At 39.1% G+C, this 25,864-nt stretch overlaps 1 protein-coding gene across 3 annotated transcripts in view; it reads right to left on the reverse strand.

The window, feature by feature from the left end:
• Positions 1 to 8,740: 8,740 nt before the first annotated feature.
• The window catches only part of ESRP1 (epithelial splicing regulatory protein 1), a 58,535-nt gene continuing 41,411 nt past the window's right edge, over positions 8,741 to 25,864 (reverse strand). The window contains exons 14-16 of one of the 3 annotated variants that reach the window (XM_079901446.1): positions 18,998 to 19,148; positions 15,314 to 15,423; positions 8,741 to 10,209 (exon numbers count right to left, since the gene is read on the reverse strand). In XM_079901446.1, the coding sequence (XP_079757572.1) occupies positions 15,349 to 15,423; positions 18,998 to 19,148 (226 nt within the window). In that variant the 3' untranslated portion in view covers positions 8,741 to 10,209; positions 15,314 to 15,348. Of the gene's footprint in view, positions 10,210 to 15,313; positions 15,424 to 18,997; positions 19,149 to 25,864 lie in introns of those variants that run through there. The other 2 variants (XM_079901447.1, XR_013824507.1) reach the window with 2 other exon arrangements.

The raw sequence follows: 25,864 nt of genomic DNA on the forward strand, positions 1-25,864 counted from the left end.
TGGAACCAGAGTGCCGGGAGCGGAGGGCGGCCGGAGCGTTTGGCGGGCGCGCGTGGTCCTGCGCAGGCCGGAAGGCGGCTCTACGCGAAGTGGCACCGCCCACTGCTGGTGCTCCGGGACCGCTCCCCCGGCTCCCCGCCCCCCACGGGAGGTGAGTGCGGGCGTCCAGCTGCCTCCCCTTTCCTCGCCCGTCCTCACAGTAAAGGTGGGCGCCCGAGCGGGCTTTCTGGGGCCTTTGTGGGTGGACTCAGGTCAAGAGAATATCCAGATCCAGCCCGCATGCCCGCCCCATTTTACAGAGAGGAAACTGAGGTGCAACGAGTGTAAGTCACAAAACTAGTCGAAGCCAGAACTGGAACCCAGGGCTCCTGCGTCCTCCTGGTGCTTTCAGAGCGAGGCAAAACCCTCTGGGTTGACGCGTTGGTTTAGTAAGCCGCTAGACATCTACAGGAAAGAAGCTTGTACTTGGAACTTAGTGTTTTTAACCACCCAAACTGGTTAAACAAATGTATTTGCATGATATTATTTTGAAAACAGTAATACTTATGGTCAGTGCGGGGGAGAGGTGCGTTTAGATATTCCACAACAATGGAACATAGTTTTAACTTGTTATACTGTTTGTCTTCACTTTTATTATATCTGGCATTCTCCAAATATACCAGGATCTATCTCCCTCAACAGTACTAAGAAGTAATTTAGGAACTGACAAAATGCCCATTATAGAACGAGAGGAAAAAGGCGTTCTTAGCAGGCAGCAAGAGTCTCCTTCCTTTATCAAGTTAGGATATTTGGGGAGAAGCTATCAGTTTTCAGTGCTGTGCAAAAACAGTTCCAGGAACTCTTTTTATGCCTTTGGTTGCATGTAAATATGTCTTGCCTGTCAAACAGCACTGGACCAGGAGTTAGAAACATGGATGGAAGATACCAGTTGCCCAGAAAAGGCCTGGGCCAAAGCAGAGAGAACAAAACTGTTGGTCTTTGAAAACCACAAGAGCCCACGTACACAGCAGCAGATTTCAGCGTCCAGCTTATCAGATGATAAGCAGGCAGAGCTCCACCTCATGCGAGAACAATACAGTGGCCACTGAGGGCCACTGTTTTCCAAGTCTAGGGTCTTGAGGTGATGACCATTCCTCCCATAGTTCCTTCATGATCACCTCAAGGACTTAATTGTAAATTTAAGTATAATTTAAATTATACTGCATGCTCTACACAGTAGTGGAGACAGAAAAAAATAGCTTCTCAAAATCAAATGGAAACATGAAAGAAGAGAGATAAATATTCAGTCTTTAGATACTAATCAGTGGAATCGTGATTGTGTTCCCTAGTAGAAACATTCTTCCCTTGAACCCTAAACTTCCACATAAGAATAATGAGAATGGGTCATTTTATCCCTGAACCAGTGTAATTTTGCTATGAGAAAAATAAGACATTTTTTGTTCAAAATATCAACTCATCCAAAAAGATGTACCCCTAACTGCTCAAGATGTTGCCTTGCAGCTGGCCGTATAGCTGAGCGTTCAGTAAGTCATTCCATAAGTCGATAAGACCAGCTGCTTCCAGATAATAATGCACATAGCTAGTGGACACATGGTCCTAAGATAACTTCCGATTCGAATTTGATTGACCATTTTACGACTGCAAACCATGGGCTGCTAGTTTCCCATCCAGAATTTGAAGGGTCATTTCATTATCCTTTGCCTCATCTTGACCAATCCTAAACACCTCAAATTTTCTCAAATGGTCTTTTATTTACAGTCCACTCTCAAAGAACAATATGATTTTCGGCCTCCTCTCTAGAAGTTTGAGGACCCCTTTAGTATGCAGTAGATATTTTTAGGGATTGATGTGAAATGCTTTGTTGTAAGTCTTTTAAGAAAATGTAGATTAGGAAGCTATTGTAGTAAACTGGGTTAAAAAAGTAAAGTCTTGAAATAAGGCAATGGAAATAAAAATGTTCAAAGAGAAGGGATTCAAAAGATGCTGGAGGTAAATTTACAGGGCCTAGTGACAAATTGGATGTGATAAATGATGAGTTGAAATGATTCCTAAGGTTTCTATCTTAAAATTAAATATGTGCCTTCTGTGTGCCAAGTAGTTTGTTACCAGGATATGAGACAAATATAAAACAAAAGCCCCTGAAGACTTACCTACTTGAAACCAAAAAAGTACAGGCGAAGTCTATTTCAAAAACATTCTTCTATCCAATGCGTCACCTTATTACTAGTAACAGAATAATTAGTGTGAAATCTTTGCATTAGTTCAGCTCTTCTTCTGTTAAAGATATGGAACTCTGATTCATCTTTATTATGTCATAAATTTGTAATTATCCATTGATGAACATATTTAAATTATTTTCAAACACCATCTCCTTTGTGAAGTCTGAACCAAATATGATCAATTCATCTTTGAAAACACATAACACTCTTACCACCATTATATCCTGGCTTGTATTTTGGTCATGTTTTATACCGTTGTTTCAACTCTTTGAAACACATTGTAGACAAGTATTTTGGTAATTGACTTAAAAGTTGTTGACAATAGTATTAGCTGTGGGTGTCTTAGAAGACCAACGTGATAAGCTGTATATTTTGCACTATCAACGAGAACTATGATTTGAAGCCGTTTTGTCTTAGCTTGTCACTAGTTCTACTTGTGACTGTGGATTAATTTTTTTTTTCTTTTTTGCGATACGCGGGCCTCTCACCGTTGTGGCCTCTCCCGTTGCGGAGCAGAGGCTCCGGACGCGCAGGCTCAGCGGCCATGGCTCACGGGCCCAGCCGCTCTGCGGCATGTGGGATCTTCCCGGACCGGGGCATGAACCCATGTCCCCTGCATCTGCAGGCGGACTCCCAACCACTGCGCCACCAGGGAAGCCCGGATTAATTTTTTTCTCTGCCTTTTCTGTAAAAAAGGGGATAAGGGGCTGCACTTATCAGTTGCTCCTACAGTTATTTCTCAAGCAGGCCTCACTTCTTCCTCATTGTTTGAAGCTATGCGTCAGTGCCTCCTGAGTATATTTGCTCTATTATCACTCCTAAGGATCTGCTGTCTTCCTTTTCCACTGACTGGGAGAACTACAATCATACAAACCAACAGAGTCAAACTGGGAACCATATAATCCTCCCTAGTGGGACACATTGAACAATGTGTGTTCTATTTAGATATTTTTGAATTAACATATTAAGCATCTTAGGACATTTTCTAAAGTAGGTTTTTTTCCTACAGTTAAAACTCCTCCAGGAAGAGACTTTTTTTTTTACCAAATTGATCATATGAAATAATATTCATAAATAAAGAAAAACATTGTTGGTACTAAGCGGCCTATTATCAAGATTTTCCCAGGCAAAGCTATTTTAGTAGACAAAGGTTGCTGACTTTGGACCAAGTTTCCATCCTCTCTTCTTTCAGATAAGTAAGCCCTCCAAATATTTGTGAAATTTAGTTGAATTGACTATTAGAATTGCCAGGTAATATAGGACACTTTAGTACATGTTCCATGCAATATTTGGGCCAGACTTAAGCTAAAAATTATTTGTTATGTATTTGAAATTTCCATTTAATTGAGTATCCTGCTTTTGGTTTGATTTTTTGTTCCTCTGTTGATCCTATTTATGGATTGAGACTGCCCCCTCAGTGCTAGGAGCTCCCTAGCATTGACTGCTCTTAGGCCTTCTGGGCACATGTAAATAACAGATTGAATTCTTTCGCATGATAGAGGAAAGGTAGTTAGATAGCAGATGGATTCTGAGTACCTCAATTATTAATTCAGGGAAGAATCTGCCATTCCTAATGCCCTGATACATGAAATTGCTTCTGCTGTCTTCCCACCCTACAAAGGGCTCCAGCTAGAACTGGATGGGTCTAGTGCAGTCCTGGAGCTGCCATTGAACCACTTCTTAGTCAACCAGCCAGTGCAGATGATTGACTGGGCATATCTAGACCTGCTGTTTGGAGGACTAATCACACTTCCAAAGTATAGGTATCTTAAAACCAAAAGCATACAGTGATTGTGGGGGGGAAAAATATTTCCCACCAATTATGACTTATCACCATAACAATTTGTGTGTAACAGAGTAATGGCCATGATATTTTTTTAATACAGTAAAAAAAAACAAAAACCTGTTCATCGATTATGACATGATTTAAATATAGATATATTTTTAAAATCTTGTTGGAATCCTAGATAGGCACTCTGGTTGAGAATTGGAGATGGCAGAAGCAGCTGAAATCATGTTTAGGTAAATTTCACACCAAACTCTCTTTGGATGTGTATATCAATGTGAAAGGCAACTCTCTGAATTTGTACCTCAGTGTAAAAAGCATACTGTTAATAACTAGATTAATACTAACATTTTTAACATTTTTAAACGGTGCTAAAGAAAAACAATTTTTGATTTTTAACATTTAAATTTGTAAACAACTCTAAAAGAAAACTGTACAAAGCACATTAGTTTTCACCAGCAGGAATGAACATAGATTAATTCATTCAATAGATATTTATTGTATATATCCCAAGGGCTGGCTAGTCACTAAGGATACAGGGGGAAAGAAGACACATTTTACCTTGATGGAAGTTACAACATGGGGAGCAGATTATAGGGAGATCTTACAGAGTCTAGTGAGTCAGGAAAGGCCTTCCTCAGAAAAGTAAGATTTCTGCATAGCAGTCAGTGAAGAGAGGAATAACAGGAAAAAAATGTGTTTCAGGCAGAGGAAACAAAAAGTGCATCATTCCTGCGAAGAACTGGAAAAGGTACAACAAAGTGTAGAGCGTGAGAGGAAGAATGCCTTGAAAAAAGCTCAAGAGGTAGGCAAGAGTCAGCTCATGCAATAGCATGCAGTCATACATTTGGGTATTTTTTCCTACAGCAAATGGAAACCTTTAATAAGATTTTAAGGGCACATAATCACTTTGTTGTCTTCTTATCACACATGCACACAAAAAATAAAGAGGGTGGGAGGAAACTTTTGGAGGTAATAGATATTGGTGGCATTGATTGTGGTGATGGTTTCACTAGTATAGCCTTATCTCCAAGGACTCACCAAGTTGTGTATGCTAAATACGTACAGCTTTTTATATCTCAATAATACCTCAGTAAAGTGGTTTAAAAAACATGTAATCAGATCTGTGTTTTTAATTTAAAAGATTGTTCTTTTAAAAAAACGTACTGGCAAGAGAGGAAAGCAGAATTTGATATAAAGAATCCAATACTGAGGCAAAGAACCGGTGAGAGTTACTGATGACTACGATGGTGAGGGAAGGAAGTTAAGAATGGCTTTCTTGGGCTTCCCTGGTGGCGCAGTGGTTGAGAGTCCGCCTGCTGATGCAGGGGACATGGGTTCATGCCCCGGTCTGGGAAGATCCCACATGCCGCGGAGCGGCTGGGCCCGTGAGCCATGGCCGCTGAGCCTGCGCGTCCGGAGCCTGTGCTCCGCAACGGGAGAGGCCACAACAGTGAGAGGCCCGCGTACCGCAAAAAAAAAAAAAAAAAAAAAAGGCTTTCTTACCTTTAATACCTGGTGGTATGCGGTGCTGCTTCCTGAAGTAAAGAGAACACAAGGACCAGAAGGTTTTTGGACACAGAAAGATATGTTCTCTTTTAACATGTTGAAATTGAAACGCCCAGGGAGACTTCCAAATGGAAATATCTATTGCATTGTTGGGTTTAGAAGCCGGTAGCTCCAAAGAAGCATGTGGAAGTAAATTAGTGAGTTTGCCCAGAGAATAGATAGAGAAAGTGGCTCAGGAAGAAATCATGAGAAACACCATCAGGTAAGGAAGGATGAATCTCTCTCTCTCTCTCTCTCTCTCCCTCTCCCTCCCTCCCTCCCTCCCTCCCTCTCTCCCTCCCTCCCTCTCTCTCTCTCTCTCTCTCCCCCTCTCTCCCTCTCTCTCTCTCTCTCTCTCTCTCTTTCACACACACACACACACACACACACACACACAGGCTGAGAACCGTCCAGAACCAGCTGAGAATTCCACATTGGTTTTTTTTAAAAAATGTTTCTGGTGTTTACTATCATATTGGTTTTATACGCATTATAAAACACTGGCTCAAATTCGAGTCTGTAATAAGCAGCTTTGTTACCCATTTATCAACATTCACTTTTAGTACAGCAACAATACATAGCTATCGAATAATTCAGCAGCTGAATTAATGGCATACTGGCAATAAAGTAAAAAGGCAGACCAAAGGAACACTATGAAGCACTACTCTGTGACTCTGTAACGATGGACTGTATTTGTGCAATGCTAGGAAAAGAGGAGCAGCTAAGCAATTAGGAGAGCATTAATCACCTCAGCCTGTCTCCAGATCTTTATATTCTAGATCCTTTCCTGTACTTTCTGTGCAACCATGATATCTTTTACTTAACCTACCCTTCATTTCCTGGTATATAAAAATAATAATAGTGGTACCTACTGTAATAGGTTGTTGTGAAGATTCATTTAACCAATACAATGCTTTTTATTGTTGATCACACATATTCTCGGTGGCTTTTTTGGTTGTAGCTCATAGTATACTCTGCCAAGGTAATGATTACCAGCTTGGATTTTGGCCCCAAATATCCCTCCACCTTCCACATAAAGGAATTGAGGGGAAGTACATTGAAATAAGGACATTTGCCCTTTAACTTAGGCCTAAGCTAGGGGCAAGTCAAGCTGTTGTTTCTGAACCTTTTATCCCTCGGGCCACCCTTTGGGATCTTGGCCTTCAAGATCTCACATAACACAAAGGAGGCAGCAAAAACGTAGAAAAACAATTTCTCCCTGTGGCACCCACTCAGTGCTCTCTTACTCCTGAATTTCATCCTGGTGGCCTTCCAGTCCTCAAAGTTTACATCGCCTCCTGTCTAGTCTGTGTCTCTTATTAGCACATGGGCTAGGGAATGGAGTACTGAGCACAACTGTAGAGATTCAACCTTAAACAGAAGACATCTGGAAACTGAATTACTTCCACCAGTTCAGTCCTATTTATCCTTTTCCTCTTCTCAATAAGAGCACTTCCTACCGTGGCCCAGTTTTAAACCTGGAACTCCATTTTACTCATGACCCAAAGAATTTGCTTCAAAAAAATACAGCAGTGGGGAAAGTGGAAAAGAATATGGATAATCTATATAATTACATATAATCCTATATGTAATAGATTATACAATTGATTACATAATCTATAGGAATGATTGGCTTTGAGTTCATAATTGTTGAAGCTGGAAAGACACATGGTGGTCATTATTCTATTTTTGTATATGTTAAAAAATTTTTCCCCAAAGAGCTAGGGGAAGCAGAGAGAGGAAGAGAAGTTGTGAAATCAACTATAAACCTACGAGGTGGACCTTTAAGGTTTTTTAATATACTCAAGTCCTCTCTATTCTCAGTCTCTTCCTCCCCCACCAGCTTTACTCGATTCCATACCCTCCTGACTGCCTGTGTTCCTTTTCTGCCATGAGGAGGGCAACTACATGAGGTGCTATTTCAAGGAGGTAGATAGGAAATTCCCTTAGCCCACGCAACCTGTTTTTCTTGAAGGCAAGGAATAGCCTGGACAATGTTAAATGCCTGCCAGAGACATCAAAGCGCAAAGGAACCTCAGCTTGCCTAGAGAGCTCTGTTGCCTCCTCGCAGATAACAGAGACCCAAAGCTGAAGCACAAAATGGAAAGAAATTGCTTCATTTTTATAAATGACATTGGCAAGGACTGAGACTGAAAAACTGTCTAGGTGAACTAAACTTCATTTGGTGAATGCTTAACAAGAACATGTATGTAGAAATGTGAGGGAAATACAGGTACTTCCTGCCCTTGAGGTTATAACCTAAATCTGGAATTGAACTCTATAAAATAGAGTATATACATCAAATAAGTGATACTGACAATATATGTAACTCTAAAGTGGTGTAAGTCACACAAGACTTAACCGGGGTCCTAAATAAATTTGGCTTAGAGAGAATATTGGAGAACTCAGCTTTAGCAAAGAGTGATTGGAATAAAGGAGGAGCATGTGGGATTCAGAAACACTAAAGTTCTAGCTCTTATTATATGGCTTTTAAGAAATGGCTTGGACTTCCCTGGTGGCGCAGACGTTAAGGATCCACCTGTCAATGCAGGGGACACGAGTTTGAGCCCTGGTCCGGGAAGATTCCACATGCCACGGAGCAACTAACTCCGTACGCCACAACTACGGAGCCCGCGTGCTACAACTACTGAAGCCCGAGTGACTAGAGCCCATGCTCCGCAACGAGAAGACACTGCAATAAGCCTGCACACCGCAACGAAGAGCAGCCCCCGCTCGCTGCAACTAGAGAAAGCCCGGGCACAGCAACGAAGACTCAACGCAGCCAAAAATTAATTTTTTAAAAAAATCCTTAAAAAAGAAAAAGGCTTATGTGGCTTGAATAGGTTTTCAAATTGTCAAGCAAATAGAGCCCTAGTAATAAGATGCAAGGACCACGTATTAGTATCTATCACTACCATAACTTAAGAATTTCAAAATCAAAGTCTCAGTGATTTATGTTCTAAGGATAGTTGTTTGATCTGTATCTGAAGTGCATTAATCATTGATAGCTTTTACAAATACTTATAGTAACTTAGGTAAATATCCTACCACCTCAGGAAAAAAAGGCTTTACCCACCACACCCTTCCACCATTACCCTTAACTCTTCTAATAACAAAACAGAATGCAAACATTGAGATTAAACAGGCAAGTTTTATTATCAAATGTAACAATTCTACAAAAACTCAGTAGTATTGTAGTATTACTGCCTATCTTAAAGTCTTTCAGAGCTTTGGGCAGACAGCATCTTAAGGTAGCCAAGTATAAAGAACTATTTTTCTGATCTTAAGTGCCAGTTATCACCAATTTTCACACAAAATGGTTTTTCTTTTTTCTTTTTATTTCTCCTACTGCAGTTAAAGGGCCATTGCTGGTCAGTGAAGAGGGAATGTTTGGCTCTCCATTCAAGGTGTTAAAGTAATGCAAAGTAAATAAAAATAGCAGCCACATAAATCTGCATGGCATTGCATCCAAGCTAAGGACAATATGAGTAAATTAAAGAAACGTGCACTCAATTAATCAAATCCCGTTTCCTCTTTGGAGTTACACGAGGCAGCAGTACTATCTAGCTAGTGTCTAATATTGCACTTCTGGAGCATAAACACAGCTAAACACATAGTGCTAAACACTGACAGCATCAGTACCTGTTCTCACCACATCAGTGTTTACCTCTCAGTCTAGCATGCTGACTATAACCCTATGCTTTTAAAAGTTTTAATTATTTGACAGTTAAGGCATTAGAGAAAAAGTTTTAAGGCTATCTTAATATATACAAGCATTCACTTTAGTTAGTATATTGCTTTCTAGAATACACTGTTCAAATATCTCATTTTGTGATATTAAAAACTATGGAATTCCTTATTAAAGTCCAAACCATCAATAATGGGAATAGTACAATATAAAATAATACATACGAAGCCATAATATTCAATTACAATTCAAACTAGAAATTACTAACTACACGTAGCTGCTTCATTTTTGGTTTTACATTTTGGCCCCTAGTTCATTCTTATTTACAATTGATACCTACTGAGAAAAAATCCAACTTTTGAACTATGTATGTTTTGTGGTGGGTGTACCATTTCATCTCACTTCTTCCAAGGTGTTTTAAAAATAGTTTCGGTGGCTTTTAACTGTAAGACACTGTGATGGCCAAGAGACTGGGAAGATATTAGCTTTATTTCTTTTTGTAAGTTTGTGACTTTAGTCCAGGACCTTATTCTTGAGTTACTTAGGAAGAGCACGTGATTGTGCAGAAGATGGGGAGAAAAGAGTGGGAACACACAAAAATGAAGCTTTCATAACAGAGTTCCTGATGGAGATAGTAGACACTAGTGGTGTATTTTTTTCCCCCAAGACTTAAAACTTAGGAAACACCTATGATGCCACGTTAGCTGGTAGTAATGGAGACACCCGATTTCAAATTCGCATTTTAAATGCCTATTTGCAATCAGCAAGGAGCCAAGCATGCTGCTTGCAATAAGAATTTGGCTTCACTGGCTCAAATTTTTCACTCCATCAAAAGATAGGGCACAGGCCCACTGTCCAATCATGTTTGCTGAAAATACTGCAGCCTGAGTGTAGACAAACTTCTCCTGAAGTTGCTAGAAGTTGTCTTATGTCTGAAGGATTCAGGATCACCATACATCTTTCAAACACTGAAAAAAATGAACAAAGGAAAAATTATAGTCTCTAAATTTTACAATTCTTAGTAGCCGTAAAAAAAGAGATTCTGAATTCTAAACGGTCTGAAAAAGCCTTTAGGTAGTCCAAATTTTTATTTTACACAGACAGAATTGGGATTTACCCAGCAAATTCTCAGGGAATACAGTGCTGACAAGTGAAATTTATGTGATAATTGGCATTTCCACAATACCCTACCCTTTGTATTACCATGCATGGGATGACGTGTGTGTTTTCACCTCCCCACTTAATTCTTCTGTGAAGAGACTATTCTCCTCATTCCTTATTCTGGGTTCCCAAGTTATCAGAACATTTTACTGATACTAGAGGTTTAATACCATTTTAAAAATAAACCATTAAGACAAAAATTTTAAATTAAATTCTAGTATAAGAAATTTTTTAAAATTTCAAGAATATTTGTATCAGTAAGAAGCACTGAAAGGGGACTTCCCTGGCGGTCCAGTCAATAGGATTCCTCACTTCCAATGCAGGGGGTGCAAGTCCAATCCCTGGTCTGAGCACTAAGTTCCCACATGCCGTGTGGGGCAGCCAAAAAAAAAAAAGAAGCACTGAGGAATGACACTGACACTGTAGCAAACATGAGCTCTACATGTCAGTGACTAATGGATAAAAGCCACCTTTATGTGGATTATTTCATCCTTACAACCACCTTATTATATTACCATGTTATCCCCACTTTATAGATGGGGAAACTGAGGCACAGAGCAATTAAGCCAATAATTGGAAGATCTAGAATTTGAATGTAAATTAGTTCCACTGTGCTATTTTTCTTATACACCACACAAAATCTTTAAAATGAAAACTGTAACTAGGCATGTGTATACTTTGACATGTAAATGAGAAACAGAAATGAAGATAGAAATAAAGATAGCTGTTCAGAGTTCAGCCTTATTCACATGGCCAGTTTGTAACTGTGGTTAAGACTAGATTTGCTTTTAGAACAGATTCCAAAATTGGTAGAGATTTAGATTCAGGTACTTTAAGAACAGAGAAACATTTATTTGTTAGAACTCGCTTTTAAAATGTGGTTTACAAAGTGACCATAGTTAACATTTAGCTTTAAACATTATGCACTGAAACCTCCTCCTTGGTACAGACAAGAAAATCTCCATCAATGACCCAACAACATTATTGTCCAATAACTATTTTGTCCTTCTTTTGGCAATAGCAACAGATTTTCCTTAAATGACTGCCCCTCACCCAATCTCAAGGCCATAAAGAGGCAACTTTACTGCTGAGCCCAACACGTGACTCAGATATAGCCAGTAAGAGCCCTGCATATCCTTGGCCACAGTGGTTTCAGAGATGGACTTAAAGTGGGGCCAGTGACACTGAATTCCTGGCTTCCTCTGGACTTGCAATGGAAGGGTGGGAAGGCAGGAGTTGCTGGGGGTACATCATGGAGAGAGTTTGGTTGAGAGTGAGCCCTTGGATCCAGCCAAGTCAGTCAACTCTGGACCTGTCTGTTATCAGAGTCAATGAATTCTACCTTCCTCATTCTCAGCCCATACTATTAGTATTCTAGTAGGAAACCATTGTAGATGCTGAAAATTATACCTTCATATTTTGTCAAAATGTGGAAGAGTTCAGAAGAAATTAAAAGTTTAACCTTCTCAGACCTGCCTTTTAATCCCAGTGGTATCCAATGGAATTTTAGCATTTAGCAAAGAGCACATTCCTAGCTGCCAGCAAAAAATAGAAGATCTCAGACAAATAAGGAGAAAATGTTTCCTATTCCCCTTTAGCTGCAGGAAAGCAAACACTATTATGCAAAGACAATTTTGAAGCTACAACTGCAAGTATCCACAAATCAGTCTTTCCTTTCTAGTAAGGTCTGTGTTAAGACATACAATGTTGTATTTTGCATTAAACTGTCATTAAAAGTACTATGTACCAAGAATTCTTTTAAGATATCTGGATTTCACCAACTGGTGTTATGCCCTATGGAATGAACCTAAACCCCTTAAAAAAAAAGCTTGCAATTCTGATTAGTTGTAATATTTTATTTCCTCCCAGTAATTCTGACATCTCTTTTCTGAAAGTATAATTCATAGGTGAGATTTTTTTGTTAGGACAGAAGAACAGCTTCTTCTTCCTTATATTAAAGATAAAATAAAACCCATAACTCAGATTCTTTAATCAAAGAAAGCCTGTTTGTCATTTAAATCAATAGAATCAGCATTTATCTGTTGTTCTTGCCCATTTTTATAATACTAGTTGGAGGAGGAAGACAGAAGTTTTGTCTAATTTTGAAAGCTACATTTTTTATCCAAAAGATACCTTGAGGGACTTCCCTGGTGGTCCAGGGGCTAAGACTCCATGCTCCCAATGCAGGGAGACCAGGTTCAATCCCTGATTAGGGAACTAGATCCCACATGCCGCAACTAAGAGTTTGCATGTCGCAACTAAAGATCCCACATGCTGCAACGAAGACCCTGGGTGCCCAAGACCCGGGTGCAGCTAGCAAGCTAGCTAAATAATTAATTAATTAATTAATTAAAAAACAAAACAAAACTGAAATCTCTAAAATCAAGCAAACAAAAACAAACAAAAGATACCTTGAATTTTTGGGCCAAAAACTAAAATATTGATCCAAAAAAGAAACAAAAAATGAGTTTTCAATCCACAAAGTAATCTAAACTATACACTTAAGAGACCAAGTATAAAAAACACTCTTCAAATGAGTTACATGGAGATTTTTTGTTTTGTTTTGTTTTGTTTTGCATAAAATTTAGCTGTTGTGAGAATACCAGGCTTAATATATTGCAAGAATCTCCAAAAATACCTAGTATACAGACAAAAGTTTTCACAAAAAAGCAAAGAAAACTATAAGCACTTTATCTTGACTTCCCAGCTTTCAGAACTATGAGAAAGTAAATATTTGTTGTCTATAAGCCACCCGAGTCCATCGAATTGCGTTAGGACAGCCTGAATGGATGAAGCCATTTACCAAATGATCAAACTGATACCACCAGGGAGGTCATGTGGGTATAGTACAACAGATATTACGTATCATGAGATCTCATGAGAGGGGCTCTTCACCTCTATGTATTCTTTCCTAACACCCATTACCCCAGCCTAATCACAAGAAAAACATTAAACAAATTCAAACTAAAGGACAGCCCATAAGACTTCAAAAGCAGCATAACTCAGAATTGTCAAGGTCTAGAAAATAAGCAAAGACTGAGAAACTAACACAGGCCAGAGGACACTAAGGAGACAGGCCAACTAAATGTGAAATCCTAGACTGGATCCTGGAATAGAAAAAGGACATTAATGGAAATACTGGTGAAATCTGAAAAATGTCTGAAATGTAGATAGTAGTCAAAAACATTGCCCGTGTAATGATTATTGTGATCTTAGCAACAAAATAGTTATTTGTATACATAAAGAACTTTAGTTTGTATAACTTTATACTTATTAATCCACCTAATTCTCACCCCCCAAAAATGTTACATATGTAGAAGAGATTTTTCCCCAATTTTTAGAGAAGGGAAATGTCACCTCTAAAGAATTATCATCTCCATATGTATGCAAAATATAGTTGTAAATATAGTTAAGAAGCACTTGTTGACAGATTTAAATTTATGAGCTGACCCTGACCCTTTGAAATCCTAGGAGTATGAGACTTGGAACTCACAGTGAAAGGGGGGGGTACCAGAACCCTGGCCATCTGAGAAGGCATTCTTTCCAGCCCGCCATCACAATCTCCTTCTTTGGAGGGAAACTTGGGCATCTTTAATAGACTGTGAGCTGTCCTTGGGGGTCTTTTATGACCCAAAAAAGAGGCATATCTACTGTAGTTCTTGAGGCAGTCAACAAATATTGGCTGGTTTGAGAGGACTAGGCTACATGAGAAGACAGATAGTGTGACTTTTTTCTTTTATTGATTGACTGATTGATTGATTGACTGATGGCTGTGTTGGGTCTTCTAGATTTAGTTTAAAAGAGAAGAAAGACATGCAACAAAAACCTCACAGTCATTTTGGAATGGAGCATATTTAAAAGTATACCCAGATGAAGCTTAAAACCATTATGCTAAGTGAAATAAGCCAGTTATGAAAGGACAAATATTGTGTTATACCATTTATAAGGTATCTAGAATAGTCCAATGCATAGAAACAGAAAAGAGAATAATGGTTCCCAAGGTGCTGGGGAAAGAGGGAAAGGAGATTGTTTAATGTATTTAGAGTTTCAGTATGAGAAGGTGAAAAAGTTGATGGTGGTAATGTTTGCATAACAATGTGAATGTACTTAATGGCACTGAACTATACACTTAAAAATGATTAAAATGGTATTATATTATGTATTACTTCACCACAACATTAAAAAAAAAATGAAACTAGGAAAAAAAGTGTAACCAACTCGATAGAATTATCGTATGACTCAGTGATTCTACTCCTAGATATATACCCAAAATAATTTAAAATACTCAAATATTTGTACATAATTGTCCATATCAGCACTATTTACAATATCCAGAAGGTAGAAATAGCCCACATGCCCATCAACAGATAAACAAAAGAAACAAAATGTGGTATAGCCATACAATGGAATATTATTCAGTCACAAAAAGGAGTGAAGTACTGATACACACTACAACGTGGATAAACCTCAAAAACGTGAAATGAAGCAGATTGGTTGCCTGGGTCTATGGGGAGGGGAAATTGGGAGCTACTGCTTAATGGGTATAGGATTTTCTTTCAGAGTTGATAAAAATCACTTAATTGTATATTTTAAAATGATTTATTTTATGTTATGCGATTCTTACCTCAATTAAAAAGAAAAACAAAAGAAAGAAAGCATACCCAACCTGTATTCCACAGGATATGAATAAATTTCCAAATGGAAAAGTCTTTCCATATATGTTGCTTAGATACTATCTACTTAGATGACAACCTTAATTCCAGTCTCCATTCCTTCTAAGATTTCTGACATTCTTACATCACATGAAGGGAAGATGGCAACTGCCACCTGACTTCTAAAAAACACTTTGAGATTCTTGACCTCTATGTGTTTGGCCCTTCATAATTTAACTTTCACATCATAGAGCCTTACCTTCTTTTCTGAGGATGGTCTAACTGCTGGGGCCCTTAAATACAAACCCATTCTTTGGATAGAGTCCTGGCCTGGTCATTTGTGTGTACAAGTCCATCCTCGGTTGCATACTAAAATGCAAGTTAAAACAAACAGGATCAAAAGATGGACAAATTGTCACTATGGATGGTTAGTATTTCAACTGAATAGATCTACCAACTGAATTATAGGACATTTAGACCATAGGAAACAAGTTAACACTGATACAAGCCATATATGTAACTGCTAATCCCAAGTCGTCATTTCTTACTTAACTCGTCTAAATACCATAAAAATCCCTACTAGGAGGGAAGTTAGATTGAACACGTGGATAGAAAAAGAACATCGTACTGCAACGCCATCAAACACTTCAGATCTTGATAATAGTACAGTTTCCATCACACCACAAGTATGACTAGATATCAAATATTTGAGCACCAACTATTTTCAAGGTATTCTACAATAAGCCCAATATCTCTATATAACTTGGTGAACTTTAAATAGCATTAGATATATTTGTAATAGCAAACTAATTCTCTCAGCAGTGCAGCAAGTAAAAAGCAGTGAGAGGCCCAAGGAGATAATGAATAAAGTCAGTACTTCGAGGAGAAACAAAAACTAGCACTACTGAAAACGCAAAGCCATTGACGGTAGAGGTTAATGAAAAGAGCAAGTGAAAAAGTTAAAGGACTTATATAAGGATACCTAACAGCCCATTTCAGAATAAGAGGCCCATCAACTAAAATACAGACACAGATTTATTTCCATGACCAGAATGACATCCTCATCACCAAATATTTTTACAGTTGTCTTTTTGCCTTCGTAAATTCAATCCTCATTCTATTAATCTCATTTACCACAATGGGCCTAACTCGGGTACTTTTACAAGAATGCAGATTTGATAGCAGAACCCATGTCCTGCATCTTGCTTTAGCATCAGAATTCTTCCCTTTTTGTAAATCCTTGCCCTCTCCAACTTTACAGCCTCCTCGACCCCAAATGAAGTATGGAAAAATTAAGTTGGAGTAGTTTTATAGAAAGAATTCGCTGAGGATAGAGGAAACATACATCCGAAAATTAAAAATAACATTTATAAAGATGACATATGCCATTTTATATATAATATATATATTTATATATAATAACATATGCCATTTTATATATTATATATATATATTTTTAAAAGACAGAAACAGAAACCATTAAGAGATTTCATTCATTCAACCAATTATTACCAAGGATTTGCTTAATTACATAAGTAAATTATATAATCATGTAGGATGAATCATAAATAACAATCAAATGAAAACTTCCCATGAAATCAGCAACAGCAATAAATGCACCATAGGTAGAGACAGACACAGATTACACTTGAGAACAATTTTTTTTAAAAGCCATCCATTGATTTTTGTCTTGTGACAAAGCCATATCTAAAAGAATCTAGACTCTCATGGTTAGCGGCTATTACTAAAATAACTGAGAACAGGCAAAAATAAATAAGAAGGCAAGGAAGGACTCTTAAACGCAGTAGAAAATATCAGCTTTTATGTAAGCGTGATATGAAATCAGGTTATACACAAAAGATTTTGAAAGTATGCATTGTGACTACCTTAAAGCTCAAACTACTGAAGAATAATATGATATACTGAATTAGATAATTCAGGTTCCTATGTAATCCTACTTTATTGATCCAGGTCATAAATTCCAAGCACTTCAGAAATGAAGGCAAATGCCTTGAGACAAAATAATTTCACAGAATCTTTGTGCTTCTGATTATACTAGGTCTGCTCCAACCTTCAATGATTCCCTAGAAGCTACTAGAAGATAAAATAACTTCAGGGACTTCCCTGGCCATCTGGTGGTTAAGACTTCCAATGCAGAGTCTATGGGTTCGATCCCTGGTCGGGGAGCCAAGTTCCCACATGGCTCGCAGACGAAAAAGCAAAACATAAAACAGAAGCAATATTGTAACAAATTCAATAAAGACTTTAAAATGGTCCACATCAAAAAAATCTTTTAAAGAAGTAAATAAAATTTTTAAATAAAATAACTTCAGTCTGTAGCAGTTTATCTTAATTTTGAAGCATGTCAACCTTTTAGCCATAAATCTAGAAATAGCTGCTATTACGTGTTTGTGGTATAATAAATACCCACAAAAGCCAGCCATGGCACTCTTCATAGTAAGAGCAATTTTGCTTACTCTCATAATCAATATATATGTACGACCACTTAATTCTATTCAGTGTGAATGTAATAAAAGTTAATTAGTCAAAACAAAAGAAATGAATTCAACTGACTACTAAAACCTGAAACTTTGCTTATACTTTCTAGACCTGGAAAACCATGGGAGAAAATACAAAACTCAAATGTATTCCCCATGAGATTAAATAATCTTTTCAATAGCCTTCAGTAAAATTCTCTACTCTTTTCATAATCTAGTGAATCAGATACGAAGTTCGGAAAGTAACATTTTTATTCCTGCAAGGGTTTCCAACAGGCAGCATAATTGTTTAGGGAAGAAGTAAAGTATCTACTGATCTCTGAAAAATAGCTTACTTCTGGAAAGAATGTGCCAAGCCAAGCAGTAACAAAAGATAACTTTTGTCCACCTTCATTCAGTCTTCACTATCAGACACAGCTTTTCTTCATTTGTCAAAAAATATTCCATCATGGTAACTTGGTAGGTTCGGGGCATCCCCACTGACATCATTTTAGCTAAGCTCCACAATCCTCCATGATTCATGGATACCAAGAGCTTGTAAACCTGTTCTAAGAGTGAAATGGCACCTGCAGGCACAGCCCTTATCATGCTGTACTGTAAATGCTCAAGGGCTATTTTAGGATTTGATGATTAGGCCTACAAGTGCTTCTCAATTCTGAAGACTCAAGCACAACTCAGCTCCAGGAGGAAAGACCATTTTTGCTTTTAGCGCAATTAAAAGGCTGCAAGATACTGATTTTCAGACGTTGCAGGAAAGGAAGGAGTTCGGGTTCTAACCATGGGATTTAAGGAAGGAAAGGTGTCCGCTCAGGTGAGATGACAATGAGAAGATTTTGCTTGCTGTTAAGGAGCTCTTACCAAGCTGTTCTTAAGTCAAAGAACAGCTGATGGACACAGACAGTCGTAGAAAAACTGACAAGAGTAAATATCAGTTTCACAAGAATTAACAGATCATAAAAGACTCACTGAATATCTTATAGCTCATTTTAAGGAGTTACCATCTAAAGATTCACTGAGTCACCCTCATTTTTCCAGATTAGGCAGAGAGGCCTCGGACTACTTTTTAAATACTCCAATTCCACGTCTGAGGAAAATTCCTTCTTAGCCAATCTTACTATAGATGGAAACACCCACATCACTGTGTGCCCTAAAGAGCTTTCTCAAAGCAGCCCAATTGGAAAAAAAAAAAAAAGCATCAATAGATTAAGCTGAAGTAATTAAAACAGCATGGAAAAGCCCCAATCGTATTGAAGGGATGAGTTTGAAGTTAGCACTCAGACAACTAGTCCCCCTGACTTTGACTCTGGTTCTTCATAAAGAAAATCTTATTTATTAACACGTACACACGAGTTTCAGAGAATTTGCTTCTTTCCTGGCTGCATTCTTTAGGCACATCAACTTAAGTAATAAGGGCACTGAGTATTTTTCTTCTTCAAGGTACTGACCTGGTAACCTTGGAAGAAGTTAAGAATTTCCTTAACTCCAGTATTGTAGGCCAGGCCCTGCATTCTGACCACCGTGCCAGGCTGTGGAGGGACACCGCTAAGATTAGCAGCTGTAGGGAAGTAGCCAAGACTATTGGGCGAACCTGGGGGGCTAAAGGGAGAGAAAGCACAGTGAACCAATAGAAATAGACAATGTCTAATATTTACTCTAAAAACATTAGTTACTTAAGGAAACAGACTTTCTCAAGGTGATCTTTCTTAGAATTCTTAGAATTATCTCTCCCAAGACAAGTACACCATAGCTATTCTGTCCCACAGCTCCACAAAAGCCGAAAGTTGAAAGATAGAAGGGTTAATGCAGAGTTAAATACAGGGTTTCCCCAAAGATCCAGTTCTGTCTGACAGTCCTAAATGAAGGAAGGAGAGAAGGAAACTTCTGCAGCCACTCAACCACAAAGCACCGCTTCCAAAGCCGAGCTCATTGATGATTAACTGGCTAGTTATCAAGAATACTAAGGCATGAAAAGGCATGAACGCAAAGGAATAATAGAAACCATAGCCACAGAGACCAAAAAGTATACAAAATGATTGCTCCAAAGAATAGACTGTTTTACTCCTATACACAAATGTACAACACGGTAAGTAGAGCATAATACGACAGCAGAGTACTATAGCACCCATGAGTTATTGTTTCCAACCTGACTGAAAAAAAAATGTGTGGGGGGTGGAAAGGAACAAGTAAATTGCAAGGGATGCATAACAAACTACATCAACCACCATTAACACGAGGGGAAATTGATGATGGGTCCTCTTTGTGTATCGGGGGCAATTACCTCCAAGGAACAAAAGCCACATGAATACCTAATCATTCTTCTTCTTTTTTTAAAAAAATGTTTAGTTATTTATTTGGCCACACTGGGTCTTAGTTGTGGCACTCAGGATCTTCGTTGCCACGTGCAGGATCTTTAGTTGTGGTAGGCGGGACCTAGTTCCCTGACCAGGGATCGAACCCGGGCCCCCTGCATTGGGAGCACAGACTCTTGCGGGCCTCTCACTATTGTGGTCTCTCCCGTTGCGGAGCACAGGCTCCGGACGCACAGGCTCAGCGGCCATGGCTCACGGGCCCAGCTGCTCCGCGGCACGTGGGATCTTCCCGGACCGGGACACGAACCCGTGTCCCCTGCATCGGCAGGCGGACTCTCAAGCACTGCGCCACCAGGGAAGCCCGGGAGCACAGAGTCTTAACCACTGGACCACTAGGGAAATCCCCCTAAGCATTCTTTATGTGGTAACTCAACTAATTACTGTATTATGAAATTAGTTTCACCCTGTCCCTTACCCAATCTGTTTGCCACCACAGTTAGTTGCTAGATACCCATATTTAAAAATATGGGCTTCCCTGGTGGCGCAGTGGTTGAGAGTCCGCCTGCCGATGCAGGGGGACACAGGTTCGTGCCCCTGTCCGGGAAGATGCCACGTGCTGCGGAGCAGCTGGGCCCGTGAGCCATGGCCGGTGAGCCTGTGCTCCACAACAGGAGAGGCCACAACAGTGAGAGACCCGCATACCGCAAAAAAAAAAAAAAAAAATATATATATATATATATATATATATATATATACACACACACACACACACACACACACAGGGAAAAAAATTTTTTTAAGTAGTCATTAGCTTAAAGAGCAATAAAGACCCACAGCTTTAGATTATTAACTCTTATAAATCATTCTAAGTAAGTAATTATCCCATTTCAAAGACAAGTAAACACATAATGGAAGGGACTAAAAATCTTTGAGATTATCTATCCTACATAATCCTAACTGATGGGTTAATAGGAATGATACCAGATGGTGAATCCAGTCCCAGACTCCATTTTATGCAAATTTTTTTTTTTTTTTTTTTTTTTTGCGGTACGCGGGCCTCTGTTGTGGCCTCTCCCGTTGCGGAGCACAGGCTTCAGACGCGCAGGCCCAGCGACCATGGCTCACGGGCCCAGCCGCTCCGCAGCATGTGGGATCTTCGCGGACCGGGGCACGAACACGTGTCCCCTGCATCGGCAGGCGGACTCTCAACCACTGCGCCACCAGGGAGGCCCCTCAGACTCCATTTTAGTAGCACAGTAACCTTGAGCAAGTCACTTAATGTCTCTGAATTCCAATTTTATCATTTGTTAAATGGGGATTACACTTCCTAGTTTCACATAATTGTTCTTCAGCTTCAATGATTTAACATATCAAATTACTCCACAAACCATAAAATACAGTAATTTCTTGTTCTATTATTATTCTCACTCTTGCTATTTCCATAATCATTCTTCCATTTCATTTCTAAAATATGGGAGCCTGAAAAAATATTACTTGACATCAAGCTGCCCATAACTTAAGTCTCTAAAACAGTGATTCTCAACTTGTCTGCATATTAGAGTCACTTAGCGAGATTTTTACAACTCTCCGAGGAGAGTCTCTTTAGAGATCAAGAGTCAATCTGTGTGTAACTGTCAGAGCAAAGAGAGGGAATGCTGAACTTTAGGCCTGAGAAGGACTTTAGCCATCATTTAGCCACACCTCCTCATTTTTACAGAGATGGAAATGGAAACTAAGAGTTAAATAATTTCCCAAAGGTCACACAACCAGTTAGCTCTTCACAAAACTGAAGAACTACCCAGATTTCTCAACTTCTAGTTCAGTATCTCCCTATACAAGCACCATTCATTCAAAGACCATATTTGCTCATGTCAAATGCCTGATAGATACTAACACTAATACTCAAAGACTATCAAGACTTCTGTGTATTTTGCTGAGTTACTCAGACTTTCCACACTGGATATGAAAATCAGATCATTTCCATAGTATACAACTTACTTCTATGACTCTGACCTGGCATATTCTATGTCTCTGGTTAAAGATCTCTTATAAATTAAATCTATGTATCTCGTATTGGGTTGGCCAAAGAGTTCACTTGTTTTTTTCCGTAAGATGGCCCTAGTAGCACTTAGTTGTCTTAACTTCATTTGAAACAATTTTGTTAGATTGCATTGTGACAGCTGTCATATCAGCATGCATAAAAAAAAAAACTTATCAAAATTGGTGATTTTTGTGTAGCTATTTTAATATTGAAGATGGGAGAAAAAAAGCAACATTTCCGGCATATTATGCTTTCTTATTTCAAGAAAGGTAAAACGCAACTGAAATGCAAAAAACCATTTGTGCAGTGTACGGAGAAGGTGCTGTGACTGATCAAACGTGTCAAAAGTGGTTTGTGAAGTTTCGTGCTGGAGATTTCGAGCTGGGTGATGCTCCAAGGTCGGGTAAGACCAGCTGAAGTTGATAGTGATCAAATCGAGACATTAATGGAGAAAAATCAATGTTACACCACGCAGGAGACAGCCGACATACTCAAAATATCCAAATCAACTGCTGAAAATCATTTGCACCAGCTTGGTTATGTTAATTGCTTTAATGTTTGGGTTCCACATTAAGTTAAGCGATAAAAACTTTCTTGACCATATTTGTGCATGCAATTCTCTACTGAAACGTTCCTTTTTTTTTTTTTTGCGGTACGCAGGCCTCTCACTGCTCTGGCCCCTCCCGCCACAGAGAACAGGCTCCGGACGCGCAGGCTCAGCGGCCATGGCTCACCGGCCCAGCCGCTCCGCAGCATGTGGGATCTTCCCGGACCGGGCACGAACCAGTGTCCCCTGCATCGGCAGGCAGACTCTCAGCCACTGCGCCACCAGGGAAGCCCGAAAACGTTCCATTTTTAAAACAAATTTGTGACAGGTGATAAAAAGTGGATACTGTACAATAATGTGGAATGGAAGCGATCGTGGGGCAACCACACCAAAGGCCAGTCTTCAACCAAAGAAGGTGATGTGTGTATATGGTGGGATTGGAAGGGAGTCCTCTATTATGAGCTCCTTCTGGAAGACCAAATGATTAATTCCAATAAGTACTGCTCCCAATTAGACCAACTGAAAGCAGCACCCAACGAAAAGTGTCCGGAATTAGTCAACAGAAAATGCATAATTTTTCATCAGGATAACACAAGACCGCATGTTTCTTTGATGACCAGGCAAAAATTGTTACAGCTTGGCTGGAAGGCTCTGATTCATCTGCTGTATTCACCAGACATTGCACCTTCAGATTTCCATTTATTTCGGTCTTTACAAAACTCTCTTAATGGAAAGAATTTCAATTCCCTGGAAGACTGTAAAAGGCACCCGGAACAGTTCTTTGCTCAAAAAGATAAAAACTTTTGGGAAGATGGAATTATGAAGTTGCCTGAAAAATGGCAGAAGGTAGTGGAACAAAATGGTGAATACGTTGTTCAATAAAGGTCTTGGTGAAAATGAAAAATATGTCTTTTATTTTCACTTAAAAACCAAAGGAACTTTTTGGCCAACCCAATACCTTCAAAATACAACCAAGATAAAATAAAAGTTATCTAACTAGAAATTTAAGGCTATAAATGACAATTATGTTCAGCATCTGTAGGGTAGCACCTATTCCAATGAAGCCAAAACACAATACAATTGGGATTCACATCTTTATTCTTTGCACTAGCATTATCTGCTGTAGACAACATATCTTAAGAAAAATTAAATAATCTGTATCTACCTGACAGGGCATGAGAATAAGAATTTTCTTTCAACCTAAATTCCAGGTCTTTCAGATTATTGAAATAAAAAACAGCAAGAAATAAAGTAACTTATGGAGTAAAAATGGTAGTATAGAGAGAAGGCAAACTTATACGTAGAAAATCGAATACAGTTTGCTGAATTATTACTAGAATAAGCCAGTCTGGCAAGGTTAAAAGATATAAGATCAATGCATAAAATAAATTAACTACATTTTTATACACTACAATGAACAATCCAAAATGGAAATTAGGAAATCAATTCCATTCACAATAGCATCAAAAAGAACAAAATATTTAGGAAAAAAATTTGACAAAGGAAGAGCAAGACTTGTACACTAAAAACTATGAAACACTGTTAGAAAATAAAAGATCTAAATAAATGGAAAGACAGCCCATGTTCATAAACAGAAGATTTAATTTTGTTAGAATGGCAATACTATCTCTAAATTGTACAGATTCGATGCAATAGCTATCAAAATTCCAACTGGCTTTTTTGCAGAAAATGACAAACTGAAGCTAAAACATATATGGAAATACAAATGACCCAGAATAGCCAAACTTTCTTAAAAAAGAACGAAGTAGGAAGACTTACATTTCCTAAATGCAAAACTTACTCTAAAGCTACAGTAGTCAAGATGGTGTGGTACTCCCATAAGGGTAGGCAATGATCAATAGAATAGAATTTGAGAGGTGAGAAATAAACCCTTACATTTATGGTCAATTGATTTTTTTTTTTTTTGGCCACGCTGCACAGCCCATGTGATCCCAGTTCCCCGACCAGGGATCAAACTCAGGCCCGTGACAGTGAAAACGTGGTGTCCCAATCACTGGACAGCCAGGGAATTCCCTGGTCAATTGATTTCTGATGAGGGTTCCAGGATAATTTGATGAGGAAAGAAGTCTTTTCAGTAAATGTTGCTGGAACAATGAAATATCCACATGCAAAAGGATGAATTTAGACCTCTACCTCACTCCATATAAAAAATTAATTCAAAATGATAATATACCTAAGTGTAAGAGCTAACACTACACAACTCTTAAAAGAATATGTAGTGGGCTTCCCTGGTGGCGCAGTGGTTGAGAGTCCACCTGCCGATGCGGGGGACACGGGTTCGTGCCCTGGTCTGGGAAAATCCCACGTGCCACGAAGCGGCTGGGCCCGTGAGCCATGGCCGCTGAGCCTGCGCATCTGGAGCCTGTGCTCCCCAACGGGAGAGGCCACAACAGTGAGAGGCCCGCGTACCGCAAAAAAAAAAAAAAAGAATATGTAGTAATACATTTTCATGACCTTGCATTATATCTGACAACAAAAGTATAAGTGAGAAAAGAAGAAATAGATAAGCTGGACTGCATCAAAACTTAAAACTTTTGTGCTTTAAAGGACTCCAAGAAAATGAAAAGACAACCCACAGATGGGGAGAAAATATCTGTAAGTCATATAAGCTCTCCTACCTAGAATATATACAGAAATGTTACAACTAAAAAAGAGTAAGAAAAATAACTCAATTTAAAAATGTGCAGGGACTTCCCTGGTGGTCCAGTGGCTAAAACTCTGCTCTCCCAATGCAGGGGGTCCAGGTTCAATCCCTGGTCAGGAAACTAGATCCCACATGCTGCAACTAAGAGTTCACATGTCGGACTTCCCTGGTGGTGCCGTGGTTAAGGATCCGCCTGCCAATGCAGGGGACACGGGTTTGAGCGCTGGTCCGGGAAGATCCCACATGCCGCGGAGCAACTAAGCCCGTGCATCATAACTACTGAGCCTGCGCTCTAGAGCCCGCGAGCCACAACTACTGGGCCTGCGTGCCACAACTACTGAAGCCCGTGCACCTACAGCCTGTGCTCTGCAAAAAGAAAAAACACCGCAATGAGAAGCCTGCGCACCCCAACAAAGAGTGGCCCCCGCTCGCTACAACTAGAGAAAGCCCGCATGTAGCAATGAAGACCCAATGCCGCCAAAAAAAAAAGCCAGTCACAGAAGACCACATATGGTATGATTCCATTTATATGAAATATCTGAACAAGCAAATCCATAGAAACAGAAAATAGATTGTTATTTAGGGATGGGGGAGGGGCAAGTAAAGTGGGTAGAAAGGAAGTGAACGGGAGTTTCTACTAATGGACACCAGGTTTCCTTTGGGGGTAATGGGTTACTCTAAAATTAGATTGTTACATTATCTAAAAATTAGTTTACACAATTGTTCTAAAATTAGCCGTGCAATTCTGTA

The sequence above is a fragment of the Stenella coeruleoalba genome (genome assembly GCF_951394435.1).
Source record: "Stenella coeruleoalba genome assembly, chromosome: 17".
Classification (NCBI taxonomy): domain Eukaryota; kingdom Metazoa; phylum Chordata; class Mammalia; order Artiodactyla; family Delphinidae; genus Stenella; species Stenella coeruleoalba.